Below are 16960 nucleotides of genomic sequence, written 5' to 3'. Positions count from 1 at the left end.
AAAAAAAAAGAAGGAAAAAATAGAATAGAATAGAATAGAATAGAATAGCCATGTTATTGCACACGTACAGCAAAATTGTGGATTCACCTCACAAACTGTGGATGGAATACAAATATAAATAGCTGAACAGCAAGAATAAATTTCAGAGAAGAGTAGTATGTACAACAAGTGGAATACATACATCAGGAAGACGTCTATCCCAGGAGCCTATCCCAGCTAATAGGGCGAGAGGCAGGTCGCCGATCTGTAGCAGGGCCAACACAGACAACCCACATTCACACCTATGAACCTCTTTCTAAAAAAAATATTAATGTAGGGCAGATGAACATCCATTGATATCAGGTAACTATAAAAGATATATGGCAGAGTAACTTTGTAATTAAGATGAATTTAGTAGACACAATTACGATATCAGCCAATAAATGAGTGTAGGTAGATTTCTTCTACATATTCGTATGCATCAGACAAGTGGACTGGACTGGTTCTTATACAGCGCTTTTCTACTCTTCTGAGCACTCAAAGCGCCTTACACAACTTGTGCATTCACCCATTCGCACATTTTTCTAGGTGCTTTCTAGGTAACATTCACACACACTCATACTCCGATGGATACATCAGAGAGCAATTTGGGGTTAGTATCTTGCTCAAGGATATTTGGCATGCAGACTGGAGGAAGCCAGGAATTGAACCACCAGCCTTCCGATCAGTAGATGACCCGCTCTACCACCTGAGCTACAGCCACCCCAACAAGTCAATATGCAACTCAAATGCTGCTGATTAATGCAATGGTTCAAATAAGTAAAAAGAAAACTGGGGCACCATCGGGAAAGGGGTCGGTGTTCAAGCCCCTTCCACCCCCACCCTCTGCACGTGTCTGGACAAATGTATGACAGACACACACATCATCGAAAACTAAACACATTTTCTATATAAATTCAGTTAATTTTGGTTAGTTTTGTGAAAGCTCATTCTAGTTTTAGTTAGTTTTCCTTTTTTTTTTTTTTTTTACAAAGTCTCTTTTTTTTTTTCTACATCCATCATCCATCCAACAAAAATGCTTTTTTACTTCTAGTGTTTGTTATTTGGTTAGTTTTTGTTAACGATAACAACCTTGCATTGGACTAGGTCTAAGTAGAGTCCTTCTGTGAGTGGCCTGATCCAGGAGCAGGTGGAAGGGGGGATTTGAAGGAGGCCCAGTTTGGTGATGAGGATGTTTGGGATTGTGTTGCTGAACGCTAAGCTGTAGTCCACGGAGAGCATCCTCATCTCAAGATGGCTCAGTGCTCTGTGAAGGGTGATAGTAATGGCATCCTCTGTGGACTGATTTGCTTGTTCAGCAAACTGGTGGGGGTTGAACGAGGAGGGAGGCAGGCAGTCTCTGGTGTGCTGAGAAACACTTCATGACTACAGACATGAGAGCTATAGGTCTGTAGTCACTGAGGCTGTCTATTCCAGTATTTGGGGGATGGGAATGATGGTGCAGGCCCTCAGACAAGTAGGAACAGTGGCACGAGTCAGGGAGAGGTTGGACAGCCTGATGATGAAAACCCATGTCAGTGATCTCCTCCTGTAAAACAGGTGTAATCAGGAGGAATACGATTAGAAATGAGTATATCAGAGGTAAAGTTCAAACTGAGCAGTTTGGAGACAAAGAGAGGCAAAGATGGAATATCTTGGAATGAGAACAAAAAGATCCAAGAGGGAAAATTGTAGATTTACACAAGATGAGGAGGTTCGCCTTGACCTATTTCCAAACAGCTGCAGATTGCAAACTTAAAAAATCTTTTTGTTGATGTTGAATAACTGTTGAATGGCAGTCTATAAATCACATCAATAACTTAAGCCAGCCTAGATCTCAGCTTGAAGTACTTTTTGAACTTTCTAGCAAGAAAGAAAATTAGATGTGACAGGAGTGACTCAAACGGACAAACTCTTGCTCTGGGGCCCAGCTCTGTTTCACTCACCCAGAGCATCACAGGGCAGTGGTGGTTGTAACACTATGAGAAAGAAAATGACTGCTTTCTATCTTACCCGCTATTCCCAAAATATTAACAATAGAACCACCAGTAGTCCATGATAAAGTGACTGGATTGCTCATCCGCCAGCTTTTGCCACATTAGCACTCAAGGGCATGTCGTCTACTGCCTACCGAGCAACGCTATTAAAGGACACACCTTTGGCTAAGCAATTTGTATGTGCATGAGTTCTGCTGTGACACAACTATGATGACTCATCAGCCTGACGACCTTGCAGACAGCCATCTGCAGCTGATGGAGCAGAGGTCAACTGACAATCAGGACTCACTATGCCGTCTGTCATGTGTTGTAGAAGTCACATGACTGTGGGTATATGCGAAAATACATGGATTATCACCCTCAGCACCACTTACTGAACAGATAGCTGAGTACTTTCTAATCACTTTACAAGGCTTTGAGTGCTCAGGTAGAGTAGAAAAGCCTTATATAAGAACTATATAAGTCCATTTACCATTTTAATGAGCTAGTTTGTTTTTAAACTATGTCTTAAAGCCTTTTGGCATAGATTAACACTGTGTCTTTGTGCTTGTCTGTGTCTCTATAGCACTGCGGCCAGTGGACAGTAAGCTTTGTCTGGGTATTCCTCCAAACACCACCCAACTCTGCCACATAAGCTGTCCTGTTGATTGTGAGGTATCTTCGTGGCGCACGTGGGGACCCTGCACGTATGAAAATTGTCAAGACCAGGTAGCCAAGAAAGGTAAGAGATACTGTTAGGGTTACAATAGTATATTGTGTCATAAAGTGACTAATCAAAGGAGTTCTGTAGGGTTTACTTTCCTGAAATCTCCCTTTAAAAATTGCATACCCCTTCATCTGCCCTACGGTTGTTATTGTGCCCCAATAAAACAAATAAGCCAACAAAATTTGCAGTGCATTGACTTTTACCCAGATTTACAATGTACAAAACATTCTACCTTCATATTCTGTAGTATTTTACTGTGTTTTTGATTGTGTATTGCAAATGTTAAACTTGATGTTGACAATAAAGTCAAAATCATTTACAGAAGCCATACAGTTGGAATGGGTCTCTGACTGCTGTCGTGGGGATGTTAGTCCATCAGTAGAGTTGACACAGTCACTGCTTCATCTCTAGTTATCCCTGGAACAGCAGTGTCCACCATGACTCTGCCTTAATGAAGAACATCAAATTAAAAGGATGACTAGAAATTGTTGAAATGGATCCTTCTGGCTTTATTTACTTTTATCGTGTGTCACTGTCAGTCCATTCCCTCCCTTGAGATACTTTGTCAGACCTTTTTTGCAGCTGTCGTCCTGAGTATAACCTGTGCACTTCAGAAATTATCTGGCAACTTCAATTTGCAGTCAAGTCATCAATAAACATTAGTGAGTTGGTTTCACATGTCCATGCCATGTGGTAATTTTTGAATCATGAGGCGTTCCTTTCCTTATCTTTGCTTTTCTCTTCATTCTTGTGATTCAATTTAATCTTGTTTTCATATGTTTTTATTTTTGTTTGGTTTGTTTGTTTTCAGAACTATTTTTTTCAGAACTGTTTTCTCTTAACATCTAATCTTGTGTTCCTGTTGTTGGGTTTTACCAGGGGTGCGAAATTTTACTGTAAAGCCAATGATTTTCCTTCATGAAGGCATTTCATTCAGAAAGGTGTGTCTTGATTGTAGATTTGAAAAATGACCTCATTAAGAGTGTCCTTAACCAAGGAAAGTATTTTGTGATCAGCCACTTTATTCGTCTCCTGTGTCCTTCCAATGTCACTGAGCTGGATAAAGAATACATCAAATTGCTGACTTGGCCACTCCTAAAGTATTTTCTATCTCTCTCATAGGTTTATTTCAATTTTTCATGAATGACTTGCATCAAGATCTCTTTGGACCTCATGTTGACATTTCCAGTGAACAGCCACTAAATAGTTCAACACTTGAATTGAACTTCAGGTCATTTGTGACTGATTAAATGACTGAATAAAGAAACTGCTTTTCAGTCAGTTTTGAATGTTGGACGTCTGAAAATATGGGACTATGTATAAAAGTGCATCTAAGGAATTTTGTTAAACCTTTTAAAACTGAAAGTCTTCACTGCACACACATCTTTTCCCAGTAAAATCTACCGGGGTACAGTACAGTGTCAAAACAGTAAAAAAAAGTGTCAGATTTATATCAAAGTAAGTGTTCAACAGCAAACTGAGCACTTGTTTTCTATGTCACATTTCACTTTCTGAATTCCACAAGAGGGAGGTTGCCATCATGTTTTACTATATAGACAGCCTATGACATCCTTGACCAAGTCCCAAGCTATGTGTCCTCAATTTATGCAGTCAGCAGTGTTCAAGAATAAGACATGTGACCTGGATAAAACTGCAGTGCTATCATCTTAATTAATGTTAATTAGCCACAGCTGACTGAATTTAGTAGATGACAGTTGCCTTTTCAAAATGTGAAATGGTTTTAGGACACAATGAATAATGCAAAATTAAAAATAAACAGAGCCAAAATCTTCATGTCAAAACAAAGATTCATAACCTATCACATAGCCTTCACTCCTGCCTTTCAGTTATTGCATCCATGATACACTCTGCAGATAGCAAGTCAGTGATGACTGAGAGTATAGCATTCAGTCCTCATCTTCGTTTATACAACCCTAATCCCCACCTCAACTCTTGCCGATCAAACAATTTCCCAAATTAATTTTTCTCTTCAGGCATTAGTCATGTGCAACATATAACAGACAATCAATGCAGGACTACATAAACTGCAAGTGTGCAAAAATTGCAAAAGAAACAGAACAATACAGGCACAAGACAGCGCAGACACAAACATGCAATAGAAAAGCGCAACAATGACAGTAGGTTGTGCAGAAAGTAACTTGATATATGAAGGTGTGTGTGTGTGTGTTAGTCCAGTGTGTTCAGGAGTCTGGCGGCTTGGGCGAAGAAACTGTTTCGCGGTCTGGCAGTGAGCGCCTGGTACCTGCCAGAAGGCAGCAGATTGAAGCTTGTGTGTGAGGGGTTTTCCACAATGCTGGTGGCTTTGTGGAAGTAGCGGGTGTGATGGATATATGCATTGCATTATTCATCATGCAAAGTTCTTTGAATCTTTGTTAATTTAACTCCTAATCCATCCAATTTTATTTATAAAACACTTTAAAATACCAGGCACAGGACAAAAGTGCCGTACAGAGAATAGGTCAAAAACAATAGAATAACAGAAAACAGCAAATATAAATAAATAAAACACACAATACATAAAAATTAAAACAGCCCTATATTAAAAAAACAAGACAAAACCGCATAGAATCAACTAAAAACAACGAAAATAAAACTAAAAATCTCTAAAGGGAGACCGTTCCACAGTTTTGGAGCTGCTCCAGCAAAAGCATGATCTCAGTCACTTGTGCTACATGTAACAATGGACTGTTAAAAGCAATATTTCAATAAAAAACATCTGGTGAAAAAATATGCTACAGTTGTACACAAGCTTACACACAGGGGTAGCCATGGTTTATTAGTTTGAGATCATGTAGCTCATTAGATTTCTGTTGTTCCCCCAAAGGCTTTAAATTGAGGAAGAGGAGAATCATCAATGAACCAACAGGTGGGACAGGAAACTGCCCCCACCTGGTGGAGGCCATACCATGTGAAGACCCGAGCTGCTACGACTGGCTGGTGGTTAAACTGGAGGACTGTATCCCAGATAATGAGGAGAAGTGTGGACCAGGAATCCAGATCCCTCAGGTCCAGTGTGTCAATAGTGACGGTGAGTATATGTGAACATATTTATCCTAGTCCGAGGTTTAGGAGTAGCTGGTCTCTGAAGTGCTTGGAGATTGCCTTTAAGTTTTGGTTCCAAGCAAAAGCTACTGTGGTGTTTTGACACTTTCCATAAATTATCTATCACTCTGCTAGCAAAACATCCCCAGGGTACTATCTTCATACTGTAGAAAACTCAAAACACTGATGATTTTCTGTAGTCAGGTCTCTCTGAGTAGACAGAAGATAATGTTTACAGAAGGTGTAATTCACACAGAGTCACGTGACAATTATGCTTAAAATTGTCTACTTTAAAAATACTTTATGTAATTTTGGCACACTATGTGCCATCACCACAGAAACAGTGCCAGTGGAAAGTCAGGGGCATTTCTCCACTGTCACTGAGTTTTCCTGTTGCCCTCTGTGCAGGTATGGATGACAGGTGACCTGCGGTCCCACTCGCACTGGCTTTATCACACAGTTGTCTTTCAGTTGGCACTGACATTTCACACTAGGCATGTCACACAGATAGAAGCACAATAAGGAGTAAGATGTGAGCATGAGTGAATTTTATCTTGATAATGGAAAATTGGACAGTGGCTTATAAATTTGTTGATAGACATCCACTCATCATGATGCACGTGCCTTTAAAGCTGCTGTGAAAGCTCGCCTAAGGGTGGGTGATAATGTGTTATGTACATCATACTTTAGGAGGCTGTGTGGCACCTGTGCTGGGATGTTTCTTACACCTTTTAGGATGATTATTTATTTCTAAGTAGTCCATCGATGATTTTATCGTAGTCTGCCGTCCCATTCACATCTCTGTGTGTTTTTCACAATCAAAAGATAGCATCATTTTAGAAATGCATATGTTTAAAGTAAAAGTCTCAGTGGTTTAGAATTGTTTGGCAATGAGACACACTACATCGATGATGTAAATGAATCATTTTTTTAGGTTGTAGTCAGTGTGATGTAGGTCAGTCTTTTCACTTTGACTGATGCAGAGATTCTTGTCCTCTATCCTGGTTAATCTCAATATGCTCCTTGCCCAACACTGTATTTACTGTATTTAATGTAGATTTCCCTATTGTTTGTGCTGTTATGACCAATTTCATCATGTTCTAGTGTGAGTGTATAGCTACTTTGCCTCAGGGATTTTCCTCTCACTTACACAGACATAAGGATTCAATGATTCAAGGAGCTTTCTTGTCATTTGCATCACATGTTTACATGAGGTGAACAAAATTATGTACACACGGTCCCGGAGCGAAAAGAAAAAAGAAAGAGAATAACGAAGAAACAGAATTTTTTTTTCAAAAGTAATAAATAAATAGTTTGGGGGGGGGTTAAGAAAACAGAATAACAAGTAATAAAATAATACGATAAATAGAGTGCAACAACCTGAGTACCAGTATGGAGTTTGGATATAGAATGTAGGTATAACTACTTTAGCAGCAAAAGGCCTTGATGACCAGCAGTGATAAAGTGATGGTGTCAGTAAGTGTCAGTAGTGGTTAAGGTGCTGCAATATCAGTTTTTCTCCATTTATGCATTGAGAAGTCTCACAGCTTCTGGAATTAAGCTGCTTCTCAGTCTGGTAGTTTTGCAGTTTTGCATTTTATGCTCGTCAGCTTCTTGCCTGAGGAGGCAGAATCTTGGGATTCTGAGTTTGTGGTCTATTGTTGTTGTAGTCGAACTGTGTCATGGTCCTGGGTTGTTAGACCCAGTGTTTTGTGTTTATTATCGGTGGCATCTTATGTTTCGGGTTAATTCTTGTTTTCTTAGTTCTTCGGGTTTTGGTTCTGGTGTTTAGTGTTTTATTGTTCCTACCTGTGTTCTTCTCCCCTGTGCTCTGTTCATGTCCCGGAGTTTGTGGTGCAAAACAGTTTGTGAGTTTCCTGTTTTACTTTGAAGGTCTGTGTCTCGTTATGCCATTAGTTTCAGCTGTCTCCACCCCTGCGTGTCATTTCCTCATTACCTGGTGTGTATTTATAGTGTGTGTTTGCCTCTGTTTGTCCTTGCACCGTCTGTGTAACTTGGTGAATATCTGTGTCTCTCTGCGCTTCATTCTCCACTCCTCATCCCCTATGTCACCTCCTTATGTTTTTTCCTGTATGTTGTTCTGTGAGTTATGGTTTCGGGTTTTGTTTGTTACTAGTTAAATACAAAATGCTGTTTCTAAAAGAAGGTGTTTATTATTAAGGGGATGACATGACCCTGTGTGAAAAAGGGATTGCCCCTAAATCCAATTTCATTACCTGGGCCCATGTCCTGTATGTTTTAGGTTTGACAGTGTTTTTAGTAGATAAAGGTGAATGGCTTAAACATGAATTGAGCTCTGGTTTGGGGAAGGCCTCGGAGGGGACTGATAGCAGCTCCTACAGATAAGAACCAGAAGGGGTGTGTTTGTAGGCATGGTCCCGAACCTGAAATACAGATATTTTATCTCCAAAACTGGTTTGGCCACCCTTAGCAGCAACAACTCCAGTCAAGATTTGCAATAACTGGCAATGAATCTTTTACAGCGCTGTGGATGAATTCTGTCCCACTCGTCTTTGCAGAATTGGTGTAATTCAGCCATGTTGGAGGGTTGAGCATGAATCGCTCATCCCAGAGCATCTCAGTCAGATTCAGGTCAGGACTTTGACTAAGTCACTCCTGAGTCTTCATTTTGTTTTTCTTTAGCCATTCAGAGGTGGACTTGCAGGTGTGTTTTGGATCAGAACCCAAGTGTGCTTCAGCTTGTAGTCACAAACACATGGCTGGACATTCTCTTTCCATAGACAGTAGAAGTTATGGTTCCATTACCACAGAAAGTGTACCAGGCAGTGAAACAGCCTCAGACCATCACATTATCACCACCATATTTTACTGTTGGTATGATGCTCCGTTTCTGAAATGCTGTGTTGCTTTTACACCAGATGTAACGGGACACGAACCTTTCAAAAAGTTTGACTTTTGTCTCATCAGTCCAAAGAGTATTTTCCCAAAAGACTTAGGGATTGTCAAGATCTTTTCTAGCAAAACTGAGACGAGCCTTTTTGTTCTTTTTACTCAGCAGTGTTTTTCGTCTTGGAACTCGCCATGCAGGCTGTTGATGCCCAGTCTCTTTCTTATGGTGGAGTTATGAACACTGACCTTAACTGAGGCAAGTGAGGCTTGCAGTCCTTTGGATGTTGTTCTGTGGTCTTTTGTGACCTCTTGAATGAGTCATCGCTACTCTCTTGGGCTAAATTTGATCGGCCGGCAATTCCAGGGAAAGTTCGCCACTTTTGCCATGACTCTCCTCTGTGGTTCTCTGGAGTCTTACAGCTTTAGAACATAGCATTACAATCTTTTAAACACACACATAGAGAAAGAGATAGTATAAACAGAGCAAGTTGCTGTAGAACAAAACACATTTAAAAGTCAAAACTGTAGAATTAAAGGGTGGATGGACAAGCAGAAGAAGAAGGCCTTCGTGTCCTGCACAGCCAATACTGGCTAACTCTGGAGGCTGAGGCTGGGGCCTGACCGCCCTCAGCCTTGAAACTGGAATGGATGTAGTGTGCTTAGTCTCTGCTCATGTTCAATCTCTAGTGGATAGGGAATCACTCTCTGGCTTGGGCCCAGTGTTGGCTTATCCAGGCAGCCCTTGTCCTAGCCATAGGAATTGGGTGCGGTCCCGATGTTGACTGATCCAGGTGGAAAGACTGATGATGTGCTGGGTGGTGACTGCTGCTGTTGCAGTGTCAAGGCATTTGTGCCGAGCTGCTGCAGCGACAAGGCTTGGGTGTAGGACTGCCAGTGCTGCAACAATGACGATGGGCATCGACAAGGCCCACACTTCCACTTTAAGGACAGCACAGTCTCAGGCAGGTAGCTAGCAATCGCTGTGACAAGTGGGTGGCTTGCTGCCTGTGTGCTAAACCCACCAACTCTAATTATAGGTGAGGAGTGGTGATGTGCACCAGGCAGTTGGGAGACATGGCGTACCCCACCACCACACTTTCCATTGGGGGACTTATGGTCAGGCGAGTCCCTCCGCAGAAACACTCATGCTATGAGATGAACTATTTGCCGCTCGTAAAATTCCTTGTCTGCTCGGTCCTTTATCTGGTTGTGTTATTCTGTTATGGCAGGGGTCCCCAATCCCAGTCCACGAGGGCCGGTGTCCCTGCAGGTCTTATGTGCACCCCTGATTATACACAGGCTGGAGATGAACCAGGGGAGGGAGAGGTGATGAGCTGTATGCCTCCTTGGTGTTGGCATACAATAAGTCCAATGTTTTATTGTCTCTGGTGTGGCAGGTGACGTACTGGGTGAAGGTGGGGAGAGTGGACGACAGGGAGATGTGATTTAAGCCTCCAGAGAGCAGGAAAAGGGCCTAAGGGTGCTGTGTTTGGAGTCTGCTGGTTACAGTGTGCAGGACCTCACAGGCTGCTGCAGCGTTAGCAGAGGGCGGGGCATGCACAGCTATCATAATGACGTGTGGAAACTCTCGCGGTAGATAGTACGATCTCATGCTAACCGCTAGCAGCTTAATAATAATAAATCATAATAATACATTTTATTTGGTCACCTTACAAAGAACAAAATTAATAAAAGGAGCAATAGTCATAAAATATATAAAATAAGTTAAAATGGCAAAACAGAGCTTGACAACAGATAAAATCAGCATTAAAGCGAATAAGCCAGTTTAAACAGATGTGTTTTGAGCTGTGTCTTAAATATGGAAAGGGAGTCAATATTTCTTATGGCTGGAGGAAGAGAGTTCCAGAGCCGAGGAGCAGAGCGACTGAAAGCTCTGTTCCCCATAGCAACAAGGCGTGAGGATGGAACAGAAAGATGAATAGCAGATGATGATCTGAGAGGGCGGGAAACAGTGAGCAGGTCACACAAATATGAAGGAGCAGATTTATGGATACACAAGTAAGATTTTAAAATTTATCCTGGCTTCTACGGGCAACCAGTGAAGCTGCTGAAGAACTGGGGTAATATGAGCTCTTAACGGAGTGCAAGTTATGACTTGAGCTGCAGAATTTTGAAGAAGTTGGAGTTTATGAAGGGACCTTTTAGGGAGACCAAATAGGAGGTCAGCTTAGCATCTCTTTGATAGATAAATGCCCAGCGTTACACCATCTATCGTTCACAAACACAGCCAGGCCCCCTCCTCTCTTCATACCACTCTCCGTTGTTCTGTTGGCCCGGATCAGATGGAATGTTTACGTGTGAGTCCGGAGTTACGACTCTGTGAAGCACATCACGCTGCACTCCCTGTAGCTCCTCTGATGTCTGGTTAGAGCCGGCAGTTCATCCACTTTATTGGGGAGAGATCTCACTTTCCCCATAATACCCGATGGAATCACTGGCCGGTACCTCCTAACCTTACTGCGATGCTTGATCCCCGCCCGAGTGCCGCGTCTCTTCCTCCTCACCTCGCGGGGGATGTTGGCTCGCTCGGCGGTAGGCAGAACAGTGGAGACCCCGAGGGCTAACACCTCCACGCACCGGACACAGATACCGTAAAAAATATGATAAAAAACACAATTGTCCATAAAATTCGGAGGTCGAATGTGGAGTAGTACAGTCCACAATATAAAAACAAGAACACGAAACAACAAAGAAAGAGAAAAAAGGACTCGGTCAGGCCGGAGCTACTAATACTGGCTGCCAACTCGGAGTGGCGCTAGAAATTATCTATTGTTGCTGTTTATTTCAGTTTTTTAATTTAAGGCAATAAAACTGTGATGCAAAAGAATTTACAATGTTGGTCATTAGTTACATTAGTTACCACATTAGAAAGTGCAATTTTCCCTTTAGTCATTTTGGCAGTCCCACCAAGAAAAGCAACATTTCACACTCACAGCCTTTATTTTAAAGTGACTTTTTGAAGGAAATTTGATGTTGCTTTCTTAGCCCTGTTTAATTTAATGAATGTTATTATTATCTTTTAACTTTATAACACATTTTAAATTTGGCACAGTACCTTAATTCTCTTTGTATTCACCCAGGTGAACATGTGGATCGACAACTCTGCCAGGATGCCATCCTTCCTATGCCATTTATCTGCGAGGTGCCTTGCCCTAAGGACTGTGCCTTGAGCCCCTGGAGCTCCTGGTCTCTCTGCTCCCACACCTGCTCTGGAAAGAACACAGAGGGCAAACAGACCAGAACTCGTTCCATCCTCGCCTATAATGCAGGAGAAGGTAGGAACTGTATAAGGAGAGCAAAGCAGCATTGCAGCACTCATGAAGTTACAGTATAGGTAAAGGTAATTCTATTAAAAATGAATATGTGCCTCTCACCTGAGCTCCTCTGTGTACGCTGGGTCTTTCAGCAATGACATCAGCATATTTAATCAATGCAAATGTTTAACTTAATAGTACAGAAGTCCAATTTACACCTTTAAGAATACAGGGGTAGGTTGAAATTGGATGCTTAATAATAAGTCTTATTTTTACAGCATGTTTTTCATTTTCCATTAAGGACAAGAGAAAGCAATGTGAAATTTAACATTTGAACATAATTGAACGACATTTGAAAACGTTTAACCAAATCAACTTTAAACATAATCTAAATGTCAATCTAAATATCGCATCAAGTGAAAATCTTGATGGAGGCTTTTATCTTCAACATCAAGGATTATTGATGTAAAGTTGTAAAGGGTTATTCAGCAAATTTATTCACATATGCTTTTACCATTGTTTCTACAATAAGTTGTCTTATGGCACATATGCTTTGTGATCATACATTTCTCAAGTATTCAGATCCATCATGTTTTGGGTTTATCAAGACTACGTATTCTGCCCACAACATCAGCAACAAGTCCAAGTTAAACTTGCAAACCACGTCTTTGTACAGACTGTATACACATAAAGTGCTCACTTACCTAGCATTATCATTATCATTATCATTAGCACATACACACTATGTGTATATACACATACAGTGATGAAATATTGCGCAAATGTCATAGACGTACACATCTTTTGAAAACTATAAACCAGATTATGGTGCAGTTTGTTTCGTTAAAGTGACTGTATTTTAAATTTGTGTCTTTGCACGTACTTCCGTTTGGATAACAATTTTTCATTGACCATTAATCATCCCAAATCTCAGCTGCATGTCACTGGATATGGATGACATATGCATGGGCCAGATGCTGACTGGTTGACAAGTGGGTCAGAATAGGGAACGAAGCAACTGTGGAGTTTACCAGGAACAGAAGAAGAGAGAAAAAATACAGCATGAAAACCACGGATCACTTTTCATTGTTTTAAACACTCAGTTTTGTTGGTTAGCCCACTACCTTCCATCATATTCTGGGCACCTTCTGCTGGCTTTGTCTTGGCCGGTGATTGTTTTCAGACCCCTCCAGAATGTCCTTGCATTATTCCCTTAAGCCACTCCTCCAATTTTCTCTTGTAGGTGTCACTTCCTTTCTCTTTGTCTAGCACATTCACTGTTTTTGGCAGCTTGGGGATGGCCTGCCTGCCTCCATAGAGCCGTATTGCCACAGTGAGGCAATGTTCAAAATATTTGGTACAGCGAGTCTGTGGGCCACTCTTTCGTGTGCTGCTGTTGGCCCATCGCCAGCTGCAGATAAGAGCGTTATAACTTACAAAGACCTGAAGTGAAAAAGAGTGTTAAAAACAATGAAAGTATCAACTGTCACTTCCTTCACTTTCCTTATTGCTGCCCACCTGTCAACCAGTCAGCATCTTCCAAGATGAAAATCTGACCCGAGGTGGCATTCCAGTAGAAATTCCTTCCTTTTGCCAGTCTCCTTTGCTTTTTGAGTCCAGAACGAATTAATTCACCCACTTCTCTGAGAAGCACAACACAGCAAAATCTCCAGTGTTAAATTAACACTAGAGAGTGTCTATATTGGTCCATACCTCTGAGTGTTAAATACAACACTGTTGAGTGTTAAAAATGGCTAACACTGAGCAGTGCTGATTTTCTAACACTGGAAAATAACTCAAAATGTTAGAAATATTCCAGTGTTAGAAAATCAGCACTGCTCAGTGTTAGCCATTGTTAATCTTCAAAACTGACTAGGTTACTTTTAAACATATAACACTGTCAAAAGTGTTAATTTAACACTCAACAGTGTTGTATTTAACACTCAGAGGTGTGGACCCATATAGACACTCTCCAGTGTTAATTTAACACTGGAGATTTTGCTGTGACGATGCGAAATACGTCTTGTGCAGACTGGTTAATGTTGTTAGCTCTTCCATCTTATCGGACAGAGATCTTAGATTTCTCGTAATGACATATGATATGGAAGGTTTTCCCAAGACTTCACTCTAGCTCTGCAGCCTGTCTTTCTTCTCCTTACTTTCATGTGGAGCTCCAGAATATAAAACAGTAGTTACTGTGTCAATGGAGCCATTGCTGAATGGCTCCTTCCATAATCAGATTTGGGTAAGTGGAAATATAGCAAGTAAGCTACTGAAGCTTAAATGTTTTAATACATCAACTGCTGGAGATAAAAGGTTTTTAAGAATTCTCCTCAACCTCTGATGCTTGATATGGAAGGACCACATCAGTGCTGATCAGTTCAGCACTGGAGCACCAGATGTTAAAGTATGGTTCAGGATTCAGTTTAGAGATTTTGCAGCCTGCAGATGCAGCCTCTGCGAAGATTGAATCTGCAGTGTACCGTATTTCCTTTTTACAATGTGTTCCTCCACTACATGCTTCACTCTGATGGACTGAGATCACGTGTATTGCTGGAGCGATCTGAACTTCACCAAGTGATTTAAGTGGTACTTTCTGGGAGTCAACTCTAACACGGGATTTAGTGGGGTGGGTCTCAGTTAAATCAGGTAGTAACTTGGCTGTGGAAGGCAAAAGATTTGTGGATGACTCACTGATTTGGGCCATAATGTCCTTGAGAACATAATCCCTGCCAATTACCTTAGCTAGGTTTTTAAGTTTAGGGAGGATGGAATGGGTACTACTATATCAACTGCCTGTCTATGCAGTTTAGAGGTTTGCTCATCTACTAATATGATCCTATTAGTGGAGCGAAACCTTTTAAGAAAATCTGTAATTTCTCCCACTTTCTTATCATCTATAGCAATACCATTGATCATCACAGCATTAGAGATTTTAAATGGAGAGTTGTTGTTTTTTTTTCAACAATATCCAACTTTTCTTGAGACTAATCTTCATCAGAGGGTGCAGTTTAGAACTGTAACAAATGTAACTCCCCCAGACCCTTTATTTGGTTACAAAACTTTGGACCTGTGTTTAGCTTTGTTTAGGTGATAAAGCGTGTGAGATTGCAGGGAAATAGCTTGAGGCTATGTGTTTTAAACACTCACTTTGTCTGACAATACAGGAGTACAATGAACAAAAGGTTGCAGTTACTATGTTAGCAGAAAATGAAATCCACAGAGAAGTCTGACATGAATAATAGACTGCACCAACGATAAGTAGGGACGAATAAACAGACATCAGCCTTTGGCCATTTTGGATGATGAACCAAGAGAGAGCAACTTTAATGACAGCCACCAAATATATACATGTGCATCACGTGTCAAACAAAACACATCCCATTGGCCGTTTCCATAATTTGAGAGCATTTGCTTTCTTTCATGTCAACATACTATACGTTGAAATGAAACATTGCCATTATTAGTATACTTTTCATACTTTGGAATATAATCGAATTTCCCAGAGGAACCCACCCGAGGGATTAATAAAGTTCTATCTAATCTAATCTAATCTAATCTAATCTAATCTAATCTAATAAATACATTTGCTTTACCAAACTTCTTATAAGGCAGTTAGTGCACACAACACTTCATACATAACCAAAAACAGTGACAATATTTTTTTTTCTCTTTAAAAAATAGCTTTGCAGGCGCAAATATTATATTAGTACAAAAATACCCAATTAAATACAAATCAAGCATAGCTACAGCTTACACTTTAGATCCAAGTTTCCTGTGTAAATTAAGAAATATATTTCCCTCCACAAAAAGTAATAAAAATACACGTCTACAAGTTGCACCAGGCAAAAGCATACCTACTTTAGCATCACGCAGTTTAGAAAAATTTTTATTCACTCAGAGTTGGAAAGATTTGTCTTGACAGGCTAAGCTAGGTGTTTGCAAAATGCAATCAGGCACCACATGACACCACAAACTATGTTTCTTTCCGTAACGCAATCATAAATCCTAACATCCAAATGAGAGAAAAAAGAAAAAGAAATGTCCACATTACAGTCTCCTTCACATACATTTGGGCTTTGCTTTTCCTTGTTTTTAAAATGAATGAAGATTTGACAATAAGTCAGCTGTTAAAATTTTGATGAGCATTTTGGCATAGATTGCCCAAGGCAGTCATGGAAGTACATCATTTTGAGCAGTCCTGAGTCCTCTGTTAAGGCTGTTCCTGCTTTGGTGGGCTTGGAGGCTCCTTAATTTTTAAGCAACAAAAACAATTAATGATATTACAACATCAGGAAACTTTTGACCAGGAGGAACAAATTAAAGGGCAAGAACTAGAGCGTGAAAAGGCACAATTTTAAAACATTACTGCAATTTTTTCTTAAAAATTAAATTAAATTTTTTTTTTTTTAAAACAACGTTTACAATGCTACGGAAAAAGTTCAGAAACTTTGACAGACTTGGTGGTGGTGCTACAGTAAGATGGAAGTATAGAGGTGAGCTCATCATAATTGGTATTGGGAAAATACCATCTATTAATATAAATTGCACTGAATCAGTCTCAACTCGAGTATGAAGGGAGGAAAGTCACAAAGGTATGGAGCCCTGAGAGGCCAAACGGACTGCTACTTAACAAAACACCAGCAATAAGAAAAATCCTGCAGAAGCACACAAAACATTATGAAAATACGAAAAACAAAAATAGAAAAAAAGAAGACAGAAATAGGAAAAAAACAGAAACAGGAAAAAACAGATTTCCAAAAGCACAAGGGAAGTGTTTCTGGGGAGACAATAACCCGACGGACCAATTGCAGGACCTAAAACATGCTAGGCTAGGTAAGTGTGTTTTAATCTCATGATTCATATAATACTGATTTTTAGGCTAATAGTTGGGCTAACACACTAGTGATGTGTCGGTCGCGAACGAAACGGCTCTTAGAGCCGGGTCTTTGACGTGAACGACGCGAAACAGCTCCTTATCGCTAGCTGTGTTTTTTTCCCCCCTTCTCTCACCCTCTCCCTCACACTTT

At 40.6% G+C, this 16960-nt stretch overlaps 1 protein-coding gene across 1 annotated transcript in view; it reads left to right on the top strand.

Annotated features, from left to right (window-relative positions):
- Nucleotides 1-16960, top strand: part of thsd7aa (thrombospondin, type I, domain containing 7Aa) — a 173394-nt gene that overhangs the window by 76245 nt on the left and 80189 nt on the right. Inside the window, exons 5-7 of the mRNA XM_026157251.2 lie at nucleotides 2581-2736; nucleotides 5567-5770; nucleotides 11757-11951. Coding sequence (XP_026013036.1) covers nucleotides 2581-2736; nucleotides 5567-5770; nucleotides 11757-11951 — 555 coding nt within the window. The remainder of the gene's footprint in view (nucleotides 1-2580; nucleotides 2737-5566; nucleotides 5771-11756; nucleotides 11952-16960) is intronic.

This window comes from Astatotilapia calliptera, chromosome 22, assembly GCF_964374335.1.
Source record: "Astatotilapia calliptera chromosome 22, fAstCal68.1, whole genome shotgun sequence".
Taxonomy (NCBI): Eukaryota; Metazoa; Chordata; class Actinopteri; order Cichliformes; family Cichlidae; genus Astatotilapia; species Astatotilapia calliptera.
This window is presented reverse-complemented; position numbering and strand designations above follow the sequence as displayed.